General features: G+C 42.8%; 1 protein-coding gene across 1 annotated transcript in view; it reads left to right on the top strand.

The window, feature by feature from the left end:
* The window catches only part of ERCC3 (ERCC excision repair 3, TFIIH core complex helicase subunit), a 35,067-nt gene extending 17,164 nt beyond the window's left edge, over positions 1 to 17,903 (top strand). The window contains exons 10-15 of the mRNA XM_024569658.3: positions 2,882 to 3,084; positions 8,091 to 8,187; positions 9,252 to 9,369; positions 13,418 to 13,536; positions 15,408 to 15,560; positions 17,502 to 17,903. Of these exons, the coding sequence (XP_024425426.1) occupies positions 2,882 to 3,084; positions 8,091 to 8,187; positions 9,252 to 9,369; positions 13,418 to 13,536; positions 15,408 to 15,560; positions 17,502 to 17,633 (822 nt within the window). The 3' untranslated portion in view covers positions 17,634 to 17,903. The remainder of the gene's footprint in view (positions 1 to 2,881; positions 3,085 to 8,090; positions 8,188 to 9,251; positions 9,370 to 13,417; positions 13,537 to 15,407; positions 15,561 to 17,501) is intronic.
* The last annotated feature ends 469 nt before the right edge of the window (positions 17,904 to 18,372 follow it).

Here is an 18,372-nt window from a genome sequence, read left to right on the forward strand (position 1 = left end):
CTGGTATGTAGTGATGGTAGCTAGGTCTCCAGTGGTGGCTGCCCGAATAAATGGTTGTGGTGATCACACAGAAATGGAATCGGTCACAGCTGAAAAGTCAGAGTTGGTTCCAGTGCAAGGCTCCAAGAGGGTCATTTTTATTTGTACACAGCCTCAAGAACTTGAAAACTAATGGCACTTCAGAATATTTGCCTGAGTTTCCTTTAGCATAGGCATAGGGCCTAGCACAGAGGAGGCCCTCGGGAATGTTACTGTCATTCTTATTTGGATGCTCAGATTGTCCTAGATGTGACCAATGGGACCGTATTGAATCTGGCTTTCTTTGGCCAGTTGATACTTTCCCATCATTCTTTCAGCACTTCCTTGCTTTCTGACCCAGCAATATATTTCTTCTTTTTTTTTTTTTTTTGGTAGATTTAAAAAAATATATATTTTATTGATTATGCTATTACAGTTGTCCCATTTTTTTCCTCGCCTTTATTCCCCACTGCCCTGTACCCCCACTCCCACCCACATTCCCTCACTTTAGTTCATGTCCATGGGTCATACATAGAAGTTCTTTGGCTTCTCCATTTCCTATACTATTCTTAACCTCCCACTGTCTATTTTGTACCTACCATTTATGTTTCTTATTCTCTGTACCTTTTCCCCCATTCTCCCCCCTCCCCCTTCCCACTGATAGCCCTCCATGTGATCTCCATTTCTGTGATTCTGTTCCTGTTCTAGTTGTTTGCTTAGTTTGTTTTTTAAGGTTCGGTTGTTGGTAGTTGTGAGTTTGTTGTCATTTTACTGTTCATATTTTTGATTTTCTTTTTCTTAGAGAAGTCCCTTTAACATTTCATATAATAAGGGCTTAGTGATGATGAACTCCTTTAACTTGACCTTATCTAGGAAGCACTTTATCTATCCTTCCATTCTAAATTATAGCTTTGCTGGATAGAGGAATCTTGGATGTAGCTCCTTGCCTTTCATGACTTGGAATACTTTCTAGCCCCTTCTTGCCTGCAAGGTTTCTTTGGAGAAATCAGCTGATAATCTTATGGGGAACTCCTTTGTGGGTAACTATCTTCTTTTCTCTTGCTGCTTTTAAGGTTCTGTCCTTATCTTTAGTCTTAAGCAACTTAATTATGATGTGCCTTGGTGTGTTCCTCCTTGGGTCTAGCTTCTTTGGGACTCTCTCAGCTTCCTGGACTTCTTGGAACTACTTCCTTTGCCAGATTGGGGAAATTCTCCTTCATTATTTGTTCAAATAAGTTTTCAATGTTTTGGTCTTCCTCTTCTCCTTCTGGCACCCCTATGATTTGGATGTTGGAACATTTAAAGTTGTCCTGGAGGTTCCTACGCCTCACCTCATTTTTTTGAATTCTTGTTTATTTATTCTGTTCTGGTTAAATGTTTATTTCTTCCTTCTGCTCTAAATCATTGATTTGAGTCCTAGTTTCCTTCACTGTTGGTTCCCTGTATATTTTCCTTTATTTCACTTTTCATGGACTTCACTTCTTCCTCTATTTGGGACTAAACCATTTCTGTGAGCATCCTGATTACCAGTGTTTTGAACTCTGCATCTGAAAGGTTGGCTATCTCTTCATCACCTAGTTGTATATTTTTTTCTGGAGCTTTGTTCTGTTCTTTCATTTTGGCCATATTTTTTTTGTCTCAGCACACCTGTTACATAGTGAGGGGCAGAGCCTTAGGTATTCACCAGGGCGGGGCAACCCACATCTTTTCACTATGGCACTGTATGTGGGGGAGGGGTCTGAGAGGTAACAGTGCCACTTGCTCAGCTCTCCACTGACTTTCAGTCACTTTCCCCACTTCACACAATTGAATTGGGCCCTTCTGGTGCTGATTCCTGGGTGGGTGGGTTTGTGTATGTTCTAGGATCCTGTGGGTCTCTGCAATGAACTCTCCTGTGAGGTTGGGAGTTTCTCCGGCCACCTCAGCCCCTGCAGTTTTTTTCATTCAGAGGTTTTGAGGCTTTATTTCCCCACACTGGAACCCTGGGTTGCAGGGTTTGTCTTGTTCCCCAGTTGTTCTTCCTGGTTAGCTGTGTGCAAATGTGGGACTGCCCACTCAGCCAGCTGCCACTTTGCCTCGTCCTTGGACCTCCACTTTGCCCACCCTGGTCTTCTAGACGCCGTCTCTCCAGGCATCCTTCCCCCTACTAGTCTAAATGAATGTTTCTTCTTTAACTCCTTGGTTATCAGACTTCCATACAGTTTGATTTTCTGGCAGTTCTGGTTATTTTTTGTTTTTAAGTTTGTTGTTGTTCTTTTGGTTGTGCGAGGAGGCAAAGTGTACCTACCTACATTTCCATTGTGGCCGTTCAGCAATATATTTCTGATTCATCTGATACTTGTTCTGGTACTTGCTCTGGCCCTGGAATCAGCCATTTTCCATGGAGCCTTTCAGTAGAAAATATAACTTAGAAGCCAAGATCTGGGTATTAGGTGTGTTCATTGCTACTAGGATATCATTTCTAGGCTCAGTCAATACAGCTAGAATGTGTGTGTACAGTTCTCTGTGCAGCTCTGTGTCAACTCAAGGGAAAGTATGATCCAAGGGAGAGGGATCACTTGTACCACAGGTTGAGAGTCTGGTGCTTTTCGCTTGGATCTGGTGTGAAAATAATTCCCTGGTTATCGACACATTTAAAAATCTTTGTGTAGTGATTAACATGTTCAAGTGTGCTGGTTCACCATTACGTATGATTTCTTATGTATGTGTTTGTGTACAGTTATATTGAGATATAAGTGACATACCATTGGTTTTGTGTTGATTTGTTTTAAAGTTAATTCTGCTAAATAAATGATCTTCAAAAGTTTCCAACCGTGTGATGTTTCAACTTGCAAACTGACTCCTCTTTCTTATTGTATCTCAGGTTTGGTGCCCAATGTCTCCTGAGTTTTACAGGGAGTATGTGGCAATCAAAACCAAGAAGCGAATCTTACTGTATACCATGAACCCCAACAAATTCAGAGCTTGCCAGTTCCTGATCAAATTTCATGAAAGGAGGAATGACAAGATTATTGTCTTTGCTGATAATGTGTTTGCCCTAAAGGAATATGCCATTCGGCTGAACAAGTAAGAATATCTTCTCTTTGTGAGAGTGCAGAGGTGCCTGGTTTTTTTTTTTTTCCCAAGCTTTCACAAACTTGCTAGGATCTCAGGGTCTGGTTCTGCGGCCCCAGTTCTAGGGACCAGGCAAGACAGGAGTAGCTGCTTGGAGTCAAAGGTTAGAGTGTGTAGAAAAGGAAACATGGCCACCCTGAACCCAGGGAGCAGAGGCTAGAGTCATGTGGCTTTGGAGCTGGGCTCCAAAGGTGGGCATAAGTTGGCATCGGGAGTTTCAGGCTGAGTGAGCACCCTGGGGGGTAGTGAGGTCAGACTGTATGGCTAGGGACCAGGAGGCCAAAGCAGACTGGGCCAGCATCCCAGGTATGGCCTGGCATTGAGAAAGAGCTTTTTAGGAAAAACACCTAGCAGAGTCCTCACCAGCCCACAGCCCCACCCAGATGCCTGTGATTAAAGCCTACTGCAGTGACACGGTGCTGTGAGTATAGCAGAAGATAAAGCCCTGCCTGAAGAAAGGCCTGAATTTGTTTTGTGGCGGTAGGGGTGGAGAGGGGAGCATGCAGACCAGCTTCTTTTTAGCAAGCTATGATTGAATCCTCACTGTAGCCATGTAAGGTCATTTCATTGTTCCCATTTTACAGATGAGAAAACTGAGAAAGATTAAATTTCTTAAATTTCTAAAACTATAACTTTTTTCAATTTAGAAAATATTTTATTTTTATCAAGTAACATAGATTGTTATGAAAAATTGCAGTCCCTGTATGTCTTCCTACTTAAAATTCCTGTTCTCCAGAGACAGCCACTTCAACCCATTTCTCTATTTACCTTCATACTTCTAAGTACTAATTTACTTAGCAGTTTCTTGATTATTAATTATAGAAATCGCCTTTTAACTTTCTACTATAAAAGTTTAGGATTTAGGTTTCTTACACACACCGCTGCCCTCCCCCATCCTCCTAGTATGTTTGGGGTTAAGTTAGTATTCAGTGTTAAATTACTTTGACTATATGCCTTGTTCACCCCAAGGCATATAGTGTAGGATGATTACTTTTTTTTTTTTTGTAAAATTTGTTTTTTCTGGACTTAATATTGCCTTGCCATTGCTTTTGCTTGTTTTGTTATACACTTAACTATTGCTTTTCAGATCCTTCCTGCAGCTGTAAACTCCCTCTCAGGAGGGTCAGACACATTAGTTCTTTTCTTTCTTTCCCTGATGGGTTCCTACCAGCACTTCATCCTTCTGCTCTGGGACCAGGGATGCTGCTCAGCCGTAGTCCTCCTGTCAGTTCCCTGTGCCTCTCCCTGTGCTGGAGCCCTTTTCTGTATCTCCAGTCTCCTCTTTCTTGGTCACTCATTTTGAATGAGCACAGCCTCCAGTAGTTCCTGATGGAAGGTATATAGGAAGAACATTTTTAAAGACTGTTCTTGCAAATGTATTCATTCAGCCTTACACTTGATCATTAGCTAGGCTGGGCCTCAGAGTGTTAAAGGCAGGGCTCAGTCTTGTTGGGGCTTCCAGTGCAGCACTCAGAAGCCTGATGCCCTTCTGACTCCTCTCTGTATGTGATCTGTTGTAGTCATCTGTATCCTTCTCTTAGGAAGCTTTCAGGATATTTTTTTGAGATTTCCAAACAGTATGTTTAGTGTGATTTTCTTTCATTGTAATGTGCACTCATTAGACTCTTTTAATATGGAAACTCGTGTTTCAAATCTGAGAATTCCTGGTTTTTTCCTTGTTAACTCATCTTCACTGTTTTTCCTGTTCTCTCTTTTTTATTTAGAATCCCTGATGGTAAGCTGTTAGATCTTCTGAACAACTTCTCTAATTTTCTTACCTTTTTTCCTCCCTTTGTCTGCCAACCCTTCTATTGAAGCTTTTATTAATTTGCAACAGTTCTTTATTGCTAACTGTTTTTGTTCCATGCATACAGTGTCTTCTCTGAAGCTGGTACAGCTTTTAAAATTTTGTTCTGTTCCTTAACACTGTCTTTTTCTTTTTCAAGTTTTATTGTTTTGATTGTTTCACCTCTGTCTTCAGAGCCCTTCTGATTTTTCGTAATCTTTGGTTGTATTTTCTTCTTTAAGAGTCAGTCACTAGAAAGCTGATTGGCCTTTTCTATATTGTTTAGTGGGTTTGCCCACCTGTGAACCTCAGCATGGCATGATTGGGCAGGAACCTGGTGCTTCATTAAGAGATTGCCAAATGCAGTATCTCTAGGTCTTTTTTCTTGGGTAGGACATTTTCTCCAAAGAGGAATCTTCTGGTCCCCTGCATATCAGCATGTGGTGGGAGAGGGAGAAGGGGATTCCCTTCATTCTTCAATTTCAGTCTTGCCTTTGTCCTCAGCTCTGCCTGAGGTTCCTAAGTGCAGAGCCTCCTTGTGAATCTAGAAAGTAAGCCTCCAGGTTTGTGCTAGGTGGGAGGAGGATGCCTGGCTGCTGGGACTGGGGCCTCACACTGCTCCTCATCCAGATACTTTGCCAGTGCTTCTCTCTGCATTCCTGCCCCACCACCCAGCTTTTGAAGCACCTGGTGACTGTGTTCTGCAAAGAAGAGGGCTTGTATTATATACAGGACTTTCCCTCCTGTTGGCTTGGGCACCCACTTCCTCTAGTTACTAGCTCTGTCACCGTGCCTGCATCCATCTGTGTCTCAACTATCACAATGTGTTCACCCTCTGCTGTTACTTCTTCTCCTGTTCTCTTTGTTGTTGTGGGTTTGTGTCTTTTTATTTTAAGATTTTATTTATTTATTTTTAGACAGAGGGGAAGGGAGGGAAAAAGAGGGACAGAAACATCAATGTATGGCTGCCTCTCGTGCGCCTCCCCACTGGGGACCTGGCCCGTAACCCAGGCATGTGCCCTGACTGGGAATTGAACCAGTGACCTTTTTTGTTCACAGGCTGACACTCCATCCACTGAGCCACACCAGGCAGGGCTGTTTGTGTCTTCTTAATCCTTTACTGTCCACACTAGTGTCAATTTGAGAAGGGCAACAAGACAATGCTTATGTTTATTGTGTCATATTGAACATCTGTTCTCTCCTTACCACCCCTCTCCCCCATTTCAGTACTACGTCTGCATTCTTCCTGGAGCCTTCTCCAGGTGTCCTCCCTCACACCTGCATTTGAACACACCTGAGGCTTGTCTTTTGGTTGCAGCCTTCTGAGCATTTTCTGGGTCAGGGATACTCATTGGCCTGGCACTGTGGAATCTGAACATGTCTACCACAATGAAGGACGACAGCTTATAGCTCTCTTGTGGATACTGGAAAGATCATTTCAACTTGTACTTACCTTCTTTTTTGTTCATCTATCCTTTAAATGTATGAAATGCTTTTGTTTGCCTTGTTTCTTGCTTTAAAATGATCCTGTGAATCCTGGGCATTTGTTCCATTCAGTAGGTTAGGACTGATTTGGGGGACAGGGGAGTCTCCGAGCTTCTGGTTTATCCTAGCCTTAATAAGAAAGGAATAGGTGTCACTGAATTACTTCGCAGGAGAGACTGTTGGGTTAGGAGAGGTAGTAGGAAGGACGTCAACTTTGGAGTCTGACATGATGGACCTGACTCCCAGCAACTCTTCTTAATAGCTATGTGATCTCAGGGGTGTTGTTTACCCCTCTCAACCTCCTCTTTCTCTCTGTCACATGGACTACCACTACCCACCTCAGAGGATTCTTGTCCCTGGCATCTAGTCGGTATTCAACAAATGGTAGGGGTTCTTCTGAAGGATGGTCACCCTTCTGTTTCATTTCCTGTGTAGGGGAATGAATGAATCTTCAGAAACTCAGGGTTTACCATCCTGTGACAATTTTCTTCTGATGAGGAGGAAGGAGAGAAAGAACCACCTAAAAACCTGGGTATCGAGAGACAGGCTATCGAGAGCAGTGTTTTCCAGCCTTTTTCACAACATGGCACACGTAGAAAATAACACAGAAGATATGTTTGGTGTTCTGAGCACTCTTGTATAGCAGGCTTGCAGTGGTCGGGGTGACCAGAGGCCATCAACCTGGAGTATCCGTCTGTCCCAGGCCCTGCCCAGCTTCCCCATGGGCAAGAGTTTTGCTGTTCCAGGTACACCCATTACCACTTTGTGGCACAGGGTTGGGAAGCGTTGTGTGGAGGATCAAAAATTGTGCTTTCTGTGCCTTCCATGGGCACTGCCCTGGGATGGTGAGTGGGCCTGGGTGGTGGAACATTTACACTTGGGTTTACTTCCTCAGACTCTTGCCCCTCAATTACGTGTACCTTGGAAGTATGAAACCTGTCTTTTACAGTTCTGAGGGCTGTTGGCAGGAACGGATGGATTTTTTTCAACATGGTATCCAGCTCAGCGTTTACTGTGGGTGGGACCTATATATCTGGTAGCTGCCCTTGTCATTATCATCATCATCATCACCACCACCATACTAAAGCTACAGAGACTAGGTCGGAGGAATGGCATTGCCAGATCACAAGAGGTGATAGATGACCACTGAGTCTGTCAGATAGGCTTGTGCCCTTTGGCTGAGAGCTGGGAATTAAATAGAAGAATTTTAAACATAGTATTATAGGAGGTCAGAAGGGAAAAGCTTAGAGGTGGCTCTTTGCTCCTTCCTGCCCCTTTCTTGGAGAATGCTTGTGTCATTAGGAAACAGTCGTTTCCAAACAACAATGTTTCCTTTTCTGCCCCATTGTGCTTCATGAAATCCATGGGATTCTCTTTGTATAGACACTAAGCTTAGGGCTAGGGACCTTAGTCCAAAAACCAAGGAAAAATTAAAGGAGGAAATCCCAAAGAGAATGGTACCTTGAACCTCAGTTCAATGGGGAAGAGAGAAAGTATGTGTGTGTATTTTGGAAGAGGAGTACGGAGGGTGTATTGCCACTCATTTTTATGGTTCTCCTCCTGATACTCATGAATGATGGGGCTTCCTGGGAAAGAGTCCTTTGCAGGAGCTCCTACTCTGATGTGCTTTCAAGAAAATTGAGAAATGATTCTGTGGTCTTCCTAATACAGCTTTGTTTTTCTCTAGACCCTATATCTATGGTCCTACATCTCAGGGAGAAAGGATGCAGATTCTCCAGAATTTCAAGCACAACCCCAAAATCAACACCATCTTCATATCCAAGGTCTGTGTGACATGCACGGTGGTGATAAGGTCCCAGCAATCTTCAGGCTTAGGGGTGGGGAGCAGTGAATTGGTGTTTGTCGAAGGAACATCATTTATCAGTTTTCATTTCCACGTGTCTGGGTAGTAGAAGAAACAGATACAGGGATTTATGTATTATGTATAACCTGTGCAGTCCTTTTGCTTGACAAGTTTTTCCTGCCTCTTTTTGGGATGCAGGAATTTTAAGCTGTATTTTCTTTATAAAAGAGAAAAAAGTTCGTCACCTACTCTGACAAAAGTAGGCATTTGAATGAAATTCTCTTTGTGGAGTTGGAGAGGTCTGTGGGTCACTGGCAGCCTGTGTCCTGACTCCTGCTGTGCCTTGGTGATGGGTGGTGAATGTAAACAATGCAAAGTCATGTACACCCAAGTTGGTGGTGGTTTTAATTTGCAGTTAGAAGCTCTGGCCCAACTGTTCAGAACAGTCAATGAGATTAGGATAGACCTAGAGCCCAAAAGAAGTAATAATTACCTATAAAGTGAATATGACTAGGTCCATAAGTACCAAACTTTGATGTTTATGTGGGAATTTAGATGGTTGGAAGCCCCAAACTAAGGCAGCTTACCCTAAGTCAGAATCCAGCCCAGTGAAAGCAAGAGACACCCACTAAATCACATGTCTAACACGTGCTGCTGGTTTTAATGGCCTCTATTTAAGAGTGTGGATGGCTTTAGGCAGACCTATTTGTGTAGCAAAAAGTAAGAATAATTGTGTATAGAAAGTCTCTGTTGATAGGGCCCTCTTGTCTTTGGGCCCCTAGCAGCCCACACTGGGAATGTGGCTGAGACAGATGGTGGAGACTGTGGAGATTATTTTCTGAAGTACAGCTCTCAGGAGAATTCACTCTCGTTCCTAGAAGCCTGCCTGCATCTGAAAGACCCCAGCACAGAGAAGAAGAGGACAGTGATTGTTTTTCTTAATTACCTACAGAGCTTCTTTAAATTTGAGACCAGTTGATTTTTTTCTCTTTCTGTCTCATATACAAAAACATTCCCAGACACACAGCTGCTTTATTTCTATAGGTGGGTGACACATCATTTGATCTGCCAGAAGCAAACGTTCTCATTCAGATTTCATCTCATGGTGGCTCCCGACGGCAGGAGGCCCAGAGACTAGGGCGAGTGCTGCGAGCCAAAAAAGGTAAAGGTGGTCTTTCACCTTCTTCTCTGGGGAGTCTCTCCTTTCAAACTACCTTGGATAGGAAGAGGGTAGCTGCTGGTGTGTTTGTGATGGTGAACTTGTGCTCCTGGACTAGGTATACTCTGAGGGAGGCAGTCCCAAAGTAGGACCAAGATCTTCTTGGCCCTTATTTCTCATGCCTTGAGGGTGGATGTGTGGGTGTTTCCAATGGCAGCTGCCTGGAACTCACACAGATGCCCTCTAAGCTGAGCTCTTATATTGGTAGATAGTAAGAGGAGCTAGGCAGCAGTCTGTATCATGTAAACATAGAAGGGAGAAAGCACAGTTGGGTCACCAGTGCAAGTGTGAGAGCTGGAACTTGTCCCCTGAACCTCAAGTTAGGAGTAAGGGGAGGGCCTAGGGAGCAGCTCGAGCAGCCACAAGTGTATGCCTTCCTTGTAACCTGTGAATTGTGGTGCCCTAAGTTGCTGCTTGCATCAAGGGCATCAGAAGCTCAGTAAATGAAGAAGCAAAAGTCATGGGTACTCTGCCTGTTAACTGTGAAAAAAAACCAACTTAGGTTTCTTTTTTTTTTTAAAGATTTTATTTATTAATTTTTAGGGAGATGGGAAGGGAGGGAGAAGGAGAGGGAGAGAGACATTGATGTGAGAGAGAAACATTGATTAGTTGCTCTACGCCCCTAACTGGGAACCTGGACAGCAACCCAGGCACGTGCCCTGGCCGGAAATTGAACTGGCAACCTTTTGGTTTGCAGGCCGGCACTCAGTCCACTGAGCCACACCAGCCAAGGCACAGAAAAAAGCTTAGATTTCATTTACAGGCACAGTAGGGACTGACATTGCTGTTCAGACATGGCATCCTCCTGGGACCAGGCAGGACCTAAGACAAGTTCACAGACCCTGTCCTCAAGGAGTTCACTTAGCTTAGGAGGCATCTGAACTGGTAAGATGTTTGAAAATGACAACATTAGTGGGCACGTGTTAGAATTGTACTGTATTTGGTTATGTTTAAGAAGCAGCTAATTGACTATGTTTAAAGTGGAGAAGAGGGCACATTAAAATAGCAAGCATGGACTTGGGCACCAGACCAATTGTGGGACCTGGGCAATAATTTGCCCCTCTGAGCCTTGATGTCCCATCTAAAGTAGGAGTGACAATCCTATCTTGTAGGACTGTTATGAGGAATGAGACTTACATTACAGAATATAGTAGGCCGCTGGATCAATTGTAGCTTTTATGAAACTGACAAGCATATATAACTCGAGTAGCATTTGTGAAAGTAATTCATTACTTTCTGTATTCTTCACCAAAAGAAGAAATTGTTTACACACACACATACACACAATTTGAAAACTCCTTTGAATTAGATTTAGAATTTTGTTTTAAAATACTATTTGACTTGTCTTGACCAGTGTGTTTCAGTTGGTTGGGTGTCGTCTTGCGAAGCAAAAGGTCACAGGTAATTCCTGGTCAGAGCACATGGCTGGGTTGCATGTTCGGTCCCTGGTCGGGGCACGTATGAGAGCCACCTGATCAATGTTTCTCTCTCACATCGATGTTTCTCTCCCTCCCTTTTTGCCTCCCTTCCCCTCTCTCTAAAAATAAATAAAAAATTCTTAAAAAGGGTGGGGTGGCAACCCTTATGCCTGCTGTTGGTATAATTATAAATTAGTACAGCCACTATGGGAAACAGTATGAAGAATCCTCAAAAAATTAAAAGATGGAAGTACCATATGATCCATTAATTCCACTTCTGGATATATATCTGACAGAATTGAAATCAGTAGGTGAGAGAAAACTGCAGCCCAAGTTAACTGCAGCCTTATTTACAATAGCGAAGACATGGTAACAATCTAAGTGCCTTGACATATGAATGTATAAAGAGAACGTGGTGTATGTATATTAGAAGACTGTTTAGCCATAAAATAAGAAGGAAATCCTGCCATTTGTAACAACATGGATGGACCTTGAGGGCATCCTCAAGTGAAGTGAGTGAAGTAAGTCATATACTATATGATCCCACTTATGTGTGAAATACAAAAAAAAAACCCAAACTGAACTCATAAAATAGAATTTAAGTTTGTGGTTACTAGAGGCATTGGATGAAGGTGTTCAGAAAGGTTAAACTTCCAGTTATAAGATAAATAATTACTCGGTGTGTAATGTACAATATGATGACTGCAGTTGTAAAAAGAAAGATATAAATGGAGCCACTTTAAAATGGAGCTGGAGCTGTCATCCTAGAGGAACTGTCTTGCGTGTCTTTTCAAAGCTTTGGATGTTAAAACAGGGCAAAATAACCTTTGGACTGGTCTTAAAGCAACCTTATGTCCCCAAAAAACTTTTTTCAAAGATAACAAGAAAGCAGATACGATGACTCCTGGACTGAAAATTAAAAACATTATTTAGATTAACATCCCTATATTATGTTATTTGCACCTGTAGAAAGGTCTTCCTTCTATTGGTGTAATGGTTCCCCTTCCCTTTTTCATAAACACCCATTGCTTTACTCTTCTAATGCGAGTAGTATTTGGGCTTCTACCTGAATCAGTACTTCCTGAAAAGCTTTTCTTTTTGATTTTAAATAAATGCTTATTGCCTGTCTCATTGGCCTTTTATTTTTAGGTGGACATAGTTAATGCTGCTATATAGTATATTTGAAAATTGCTAAGAGTAAATCCTAAAAGATTTTCTTGCAAGGAAAAACATTTTTTGTATTAGTAAAAAATGATGGATGTTAACCAAATTTATTGTGGTAATTATTTTATAATATATGTAAGTCAAATGATGCTGTCTGTGCACCTTAAACTTATACAGTCTGTATGTCAATTTTATATCAATAAAACTGAAAGAAAAAAAAAACTATTTGAGGTAGGTATTTGGCCCCTTTGCATCTATAAGTTCTTACAAGACAAGGAAACAATTGATTTCAGAAGCAATATACCAATACTTAACCTACTGGCATTTGAACTGTGAAACATAAATGTTTAGATTTTCCTGAAAGATCAGGTTTTATAGGCTACAGTATTTTCTGTCCTAGATTCTGTGTTAATTCTGTTCTGGGTTTTCCCACAGAGCGTTTTTTTTTTTAGCAGCTTTTTTGAGATACAATTCACATACTATACAATTGATCTATTTCAAGTGTATAATTCAGTGGTTTTTAGTATATTCACAAAGTTGCATAATTATCGCCACAATCTGTATTTAGAATATTATTATCGCCCTCAAAAGAAATCCTTTCCCTTTACCAGTAATTCCTCATTTTTTATTGCTGAATGATGTTCCATTGTATGGACATACCACATTTTATTTATCCATTTATCTGATAAATAATCTGGTAAAAGGATATTTGGACTATTTCTACTTTTTTGGCTCACAGAATATACTATGAAATTTATGTGCAAGTTTTATGTGGACATATGTTTTCAGTTCTCTTGGCTATGTATCTAGGAGTAGAATCATGTAGTTACTATGGTTAACATTTTAATAAACCTCCAGACTGTTTACGAAGTGGCTATACCATTATGTTCTCACTAGCAGTGTACAAGGGTTCCATCCTCTCCACATCCTTGACAACAACTGTAATCTGTCTTTTAAAAATTTTAGCTATATTAGTGTGTGATCTCATTGTGGTTATGATTTGTGTTTCCCGATGACTAATGATGTTGAGCATCTTTTCAAGTGCTGGTTGGCCATTTGTATATTCTCTTTAGAGAAGTGTCTGTTCTGATCCTGGACCCTTTTTGTAATTGAGTTGTATTTTCATTATTGAGTTGTAATAGTTCTTTATATAACCTAGATACAAATTCCTTATCGGGTATATGTTTTGTAAATATTTTTTCCCATTATGTGTTTTCTTTTTCCAATTTTTTTGGTGGTGTTCTTTGAAGCACAAAAGTTTTTAATTTTGATGAAGTCCCCATACAAAATCAGGGCAATCAACTCCTGACTCCAAAGCTCTCCCACTGCATTACTTGCTTCTGAGCCCTGGAACCTTAGTTCCTGCATTCTCATGGCTAATGTTATCCTTTTTCCTGCCCTCTCCCCAGGAATGGTTGCAGAGGAGTACAATGCCTTCTTCTACTCACTGGTATCTCAGGACACACAGGAAATGGCTTATTCAACCAAGCGGCAGAGATTCTTGGTAGATCAGGGTTACAGCTTTAAGGTATGTTTCCGTTTGGTCTCAGGTCATAGTAGGACCACGGCTTTTTTTGTACTTAGGCCTCCAGGAAAAGTGGGGCCATGGTTAGTACCAGCATGGGACAGAGCTCAGGCAGACACAGAGCATTAGGGGACTGGAGGCTCTGCCTGCTGCAGACTCCCTTTGTCTTTGCCTGAATTGCAGGGTCTGTGATGGAAAACATTGTGCAGGATCCCCTCATTCCCCCAGCTTCCCACGGTGAATGGTCAAAGAATGGGACCTTTGAAGCAAAGGGCTGGAATCTGCTTATTAACATTTTACAGTTGTCTTGTGCAAAAAACATTAGATGTTGGTGGGGAAATATGTAAGGCTAGCAGGACTTAAGGTACCCACAAACTGTGGCCCTCAGTGTGTTAGTGTGAAACCCTGGGATTACTTTCTTAAGAGGTACCACTCCTGGTGGCCTGGACAGCTCTTCTCATAGTCAGCTGGTGAGTCTGGGCCTTAGGGGGCCTCATAGACACGACAGCCATCCAGTGTACTACAAATCAGTTATTTGCATAACTTGGAAAATTCTAAAGCTTTGGCTTTCACTTGCTGAGGCATTTTCTTTCCTGCAAACACAAATAGTAGATTTATATCAGGATTTAGTGTCCTAATGGGTTTTTATTTGTAGGGTTGGATGGAAGATGCTGGATCAAGGGGACTAAAGGGACCTCACTAGAACTTGGGTGTATAGGTTCCCAGGTTCTTGATTTGAGAAAGACTATAGGCTGACTTATACAGATACTTTAGTGAGGGATCCTATTATTACCAGTAGACAAGAGGATAAGGTTATCTGACACCTCCTCTTTTAGCCAGAGACAGTGACACTTTTGAGACTTGTTATGTTGGGCTGGAGGACAGGACTCTTGGGACAGGTTTTTGAAAGATTTGCATCATGACCTTTTTATATATCTGTAAGTGTGCACTGTGGACAGCATTCATGACTCTTGATCCCTGGGAGAGTGGTAGGGTGGGAGAAGCACTGAGTTAGGAAGTGCTGTGAGTTCTTGGAAGGGTGAGATTGACAGAAAGGCACCTGACGTACGGTTTCTGTGTTGGTGGCAGCTGTCTTCATCTTTTTCACTTTTTGTGCTGTGGCTGGGAGCAGCCGGGTCACAGTTCCCAGAATCATGACTCTGGAGGGGGGTGGCCAGGCCAGGGCAGAGGTGTCCCGTATCTGTAATCCAGATCTGGCCACCAGAAGGGCTGAGCCTGTTACTTGCTTTAGGAATTTTCTTTTAATTAAAATTATGAGAAGAATTGGAGGAAAAAAAGTTCCCTTTACATAAATCAGTCTAAGCTTATTGCAGAGCTAGGTAGGCCTTGTAGTAAGTTACCTCCAAAGAAATGAAAACCAAATCTCTCTATCAGGCTGTCATCTTGCTCTTTTAGGAAAAATCTTGTAAATCCATTCTTGACATTTTGTTTTTTGAAAGTGCTCCCCCTGCTGGAAACCCTGGGTCCAGGCCAGGAGGTTGAAGGCCTTCTCAGGGGCAGCAGGCTGTGCCTTTCAGTCTCTGGTCCCTTTTGTTACCTGGTGCAAGATGTTTCAACATCGCCAAGATCCCTGTTGATCTTTTGTAAGGGATCATTTAGCTGTTATGCATTGGGAGCAGATTTCTCTGGAATTTTCTTAACCTCTCCTGCCTTGCAGTCATTGATTGCACTCCTATTGAAGGTGACTGCTAAAGCTGGTCTCTGGAGTATCCCGAGGAGCTCTCCACTGTTAGCCACCTATGCCGCTGGTCAAGGGAAGTGACCAGAGCAAGTGAACCCAAGAGAAAGCGGTAGGGAAGGGGAGGGGAGGGAAAGCAAAGGGAGTGTGTCGCCTGCTGGTTCTGGCCTTACAGGTGATCACAAAGCTTGCTGGCATGGAAGAGGAAGAGCTGGCATTTTCAACGAAAGAAGAACAGCAGCAGCTCTTGCAAAAAGTCCTGGCAGCCACTGACCTGGATGCTGAGGAAGAGGTGGTGGCAGGAGAGTCTGGCTTCAGATCCAGTCAGGTGAGCATTAGGCCAGAGTTGCTCAAGAAACCAGACGGATGCAGCGAGCTAAGGAGCAGGATTTATTAGTGGGGAATAAGAGGGAAAGTGGAGCCAACCAAGGGAGGTTAAGACTCACTTGGTTGTTCTTAGGGCAGGGTTTTTAAGCGCAAAAACCCGCAAAGGGTAACTGGTTGGGGTGTCAGAGTCTGATTGGCTAGAGCTGGTTGCTGGGTGCTATTTCTGCTGACCATTGTTCTTGATACATCTTGTCAGGCTCAAGTTAAAGCTGCATCCTGTTGTGCTGGATAGGCCGACCCCAGACCCTAAACTTAGCCGGGCATCTGTTTGTCCTGGGTAGGGTCTGCAGGCAGCTTCCCACGGTTTTCCATGGTGCCATTTTGTCGCCTGGTGATTTGCCATTCCTCCTAGGCCTGCCTAGGTCTGTCAGTGAGTGTGTGTGTGAGGCTCCTGAAGGACAAAGTTCTTAGACTTACGCATGCACAGTTGTGCGTATGAGCCTGTGCAGTCTTCTAAAAAACTTATAGAGAAGAGAATACTAACAACCCATTAAGCTATTGGTGTGTATCTTTCCTTCTGTACATGCTGTTTTACATGGCTGAGCCCACAGTGGCTGTAATTGCTCTTGCTCTACCAGTGTTAGTATTTTTATGTTGAAGCCTAGGATGGCAGACATGACCTCAGGCTCTTACTAGGGTAGCTGTAGAAAGGAGTGTGATGGGCCTGGGGCTGCCACTCTTGGCCTTGGGCAAGTCACTTCATCTCTGGTTTCCTCCCTAGTCCCTAGCTGAGCCTCCAGCCTATAAAATGGATCTAAGGATCAACTCATTTTGTAGTTTCAATAATTATTTTGAAAAAAGTTTAGAGTTTTCTGAAAGTACTCAACTTTTTATTCTGCACATACTTTCTGAATGCCCACTATGTGTCAGGCATGGCATAATTAACAAAAGTATCATTATGGGGAATCCTTAATCAGGCCCTCCAAGGAGAGAAGCATAGTTTGGTGGTTTTGAAAGTAAATTGGTATTAGAGCCAAAAGGAGAGTAATGACTAGAACAAGGAAAGAGAGAAGCAACATCACCAGGAAAGGTGCTGCCCTCCCTACAGCCAGAGACCTTGCTCCCCTCAGACCTGGGATTCAGGGACTGGCTCTCTGGCACTCTCCATGGAGACCCCAGGGAAACTCCTTGCTTCTGACCACATCATGGGCAACTTTGGGTCAGTCCTACCTCACAGTGGTTCCCCTGAGGCCAGGCTGTTACAGGCATTACTTCAGGGCCCATCTGTGTGTATGGTTGCCATCTGGTCCCTGTGGGTGCCAGACTCTGGGACACACCCCAGACTTGAATGTTTTCTGTTCATAGCACCTATGTCTAGGCAGGTGTGGTTATCCCTATCTAACATGACATCATTGAGGTGCGGGCATTCAGTATTTGCTCAAGGTCACCCAAGGAGATGCAAAGATAAGATTCAAGCCTAGGATTTCTGGTTTTCCGCTTGATTCAAAGCCTTGTGGTCGAGTCTTGGGAAATTTTGAGGGACTTCCGTCCTCACTGTTAAAAAATTCTCTTCAAAAATTGTCATTAAGAGAGGTAGTGTAGCATTACGTTTAAGTATAGGGTAGCTGAAGCCAGACTGCCTGTGTTCAAGTCCCATCTCTTTAAGAGCTGTATAATCTTACACACGTTACTTGCCCTGTCTGTGCTTCAGTTTCCTCTTCTATGAAGTGGAGATTACAGTGTTTGTGAGGATTAGATGAGTTAATACATGTAAGTGTGTGTACTGCTTAGAACGATGCCTGAGACATGGTAAGTGATCAATAAATGTTATTTAAATATCATAAAATTTGTTAAATTTAAAAAATTTATGAAATTTATTATAAATGTTACAAAAGGAGTGTCTTTCCCCTTGGAAACTGACAGTGGGCTGGGTCCCCCACAGGTATCTCGGCGCTTTGGCACAATGAGCTCCATGTCTGGGGCCGATGACACCGTGTACATGGAGTACCACTCAGCGCGGAGCAAGGCTTCTGCCAAGCATGTACATCCCCTTTTCAAGCGCTTCCGGAAATGACGCTCATGGAGCTACGTAGACTAATCATGTTCTCCCTCCAGCATTGGCCAAAGTGATGCTATGTTGAAGAAAATATATCAAGAATTTGGTTCTGTCTCCATGGATTATCCAGAGTTTAAAAAAGTAGTGGGGGTCTGTCTATACTTCATTGCTCTTCTCAGACCACTTTTCAAACTTGTTGGGGAGTGGTCATTCCTGTATATAAAAATTTGTAGTATTTAAGATGTGTTTATCCTACTGTTTTCCTGAATAAACAAATGGACAGTTTAACCACTTTTCATTATAGATGCCCTTCTTCCTTGTCATAGGCATGCTTCATGACTCTGTGACAACCCCCCAAGTCCACACTTGGTAGCAGGCAGAGTGAGGTGGAGCCCATTCTGAGGGAGCTACTGGGGTGACGAGAAGAGACTTGCTACTTGGTGTTGAAGTGTTGACAGTGGATAGGCCCTGGTAGCTGGGGATAGGGTGTGGTCCAGGCAGAGGGAAGAGCTTGAAACAGTTTGCAGTGCTACCTGTTCCTGTTTATCTCAGGTGCATTCAACAGAGGGAATCCACAGTGTGTAGGTCCTCTAGATCACCTGAAGGCCATCACCTCCTTAGGAAGCCACAGTGCACATAGCTCCTGATGGTTGATATTCTCTAAGAGGAAGACCTCTATTTCTCCCCCAAATACATTTCTGATATTCCTGGGAGGCTGGATTCCTCTCCTAATAGGAGCTTATTACCCTTGAGTCTT

The sequence above is a fragment of the Desmodus rotundus genome, chromosome 2, assembly GCF_022682495.2.
Source record: "Desmodus rotundus isolate HL8 chromosome 2, HLdesRot8A.1, whole genome shotgun sequence".
In the NCBI taxonomy this organism is placed as follows: domain Eukaryota; kingdom Metazoa; phylum Chordata; class Mammalia; order Chiroptera; family Phyllostomidae; genus Desmodus; species Desmodus rotundus.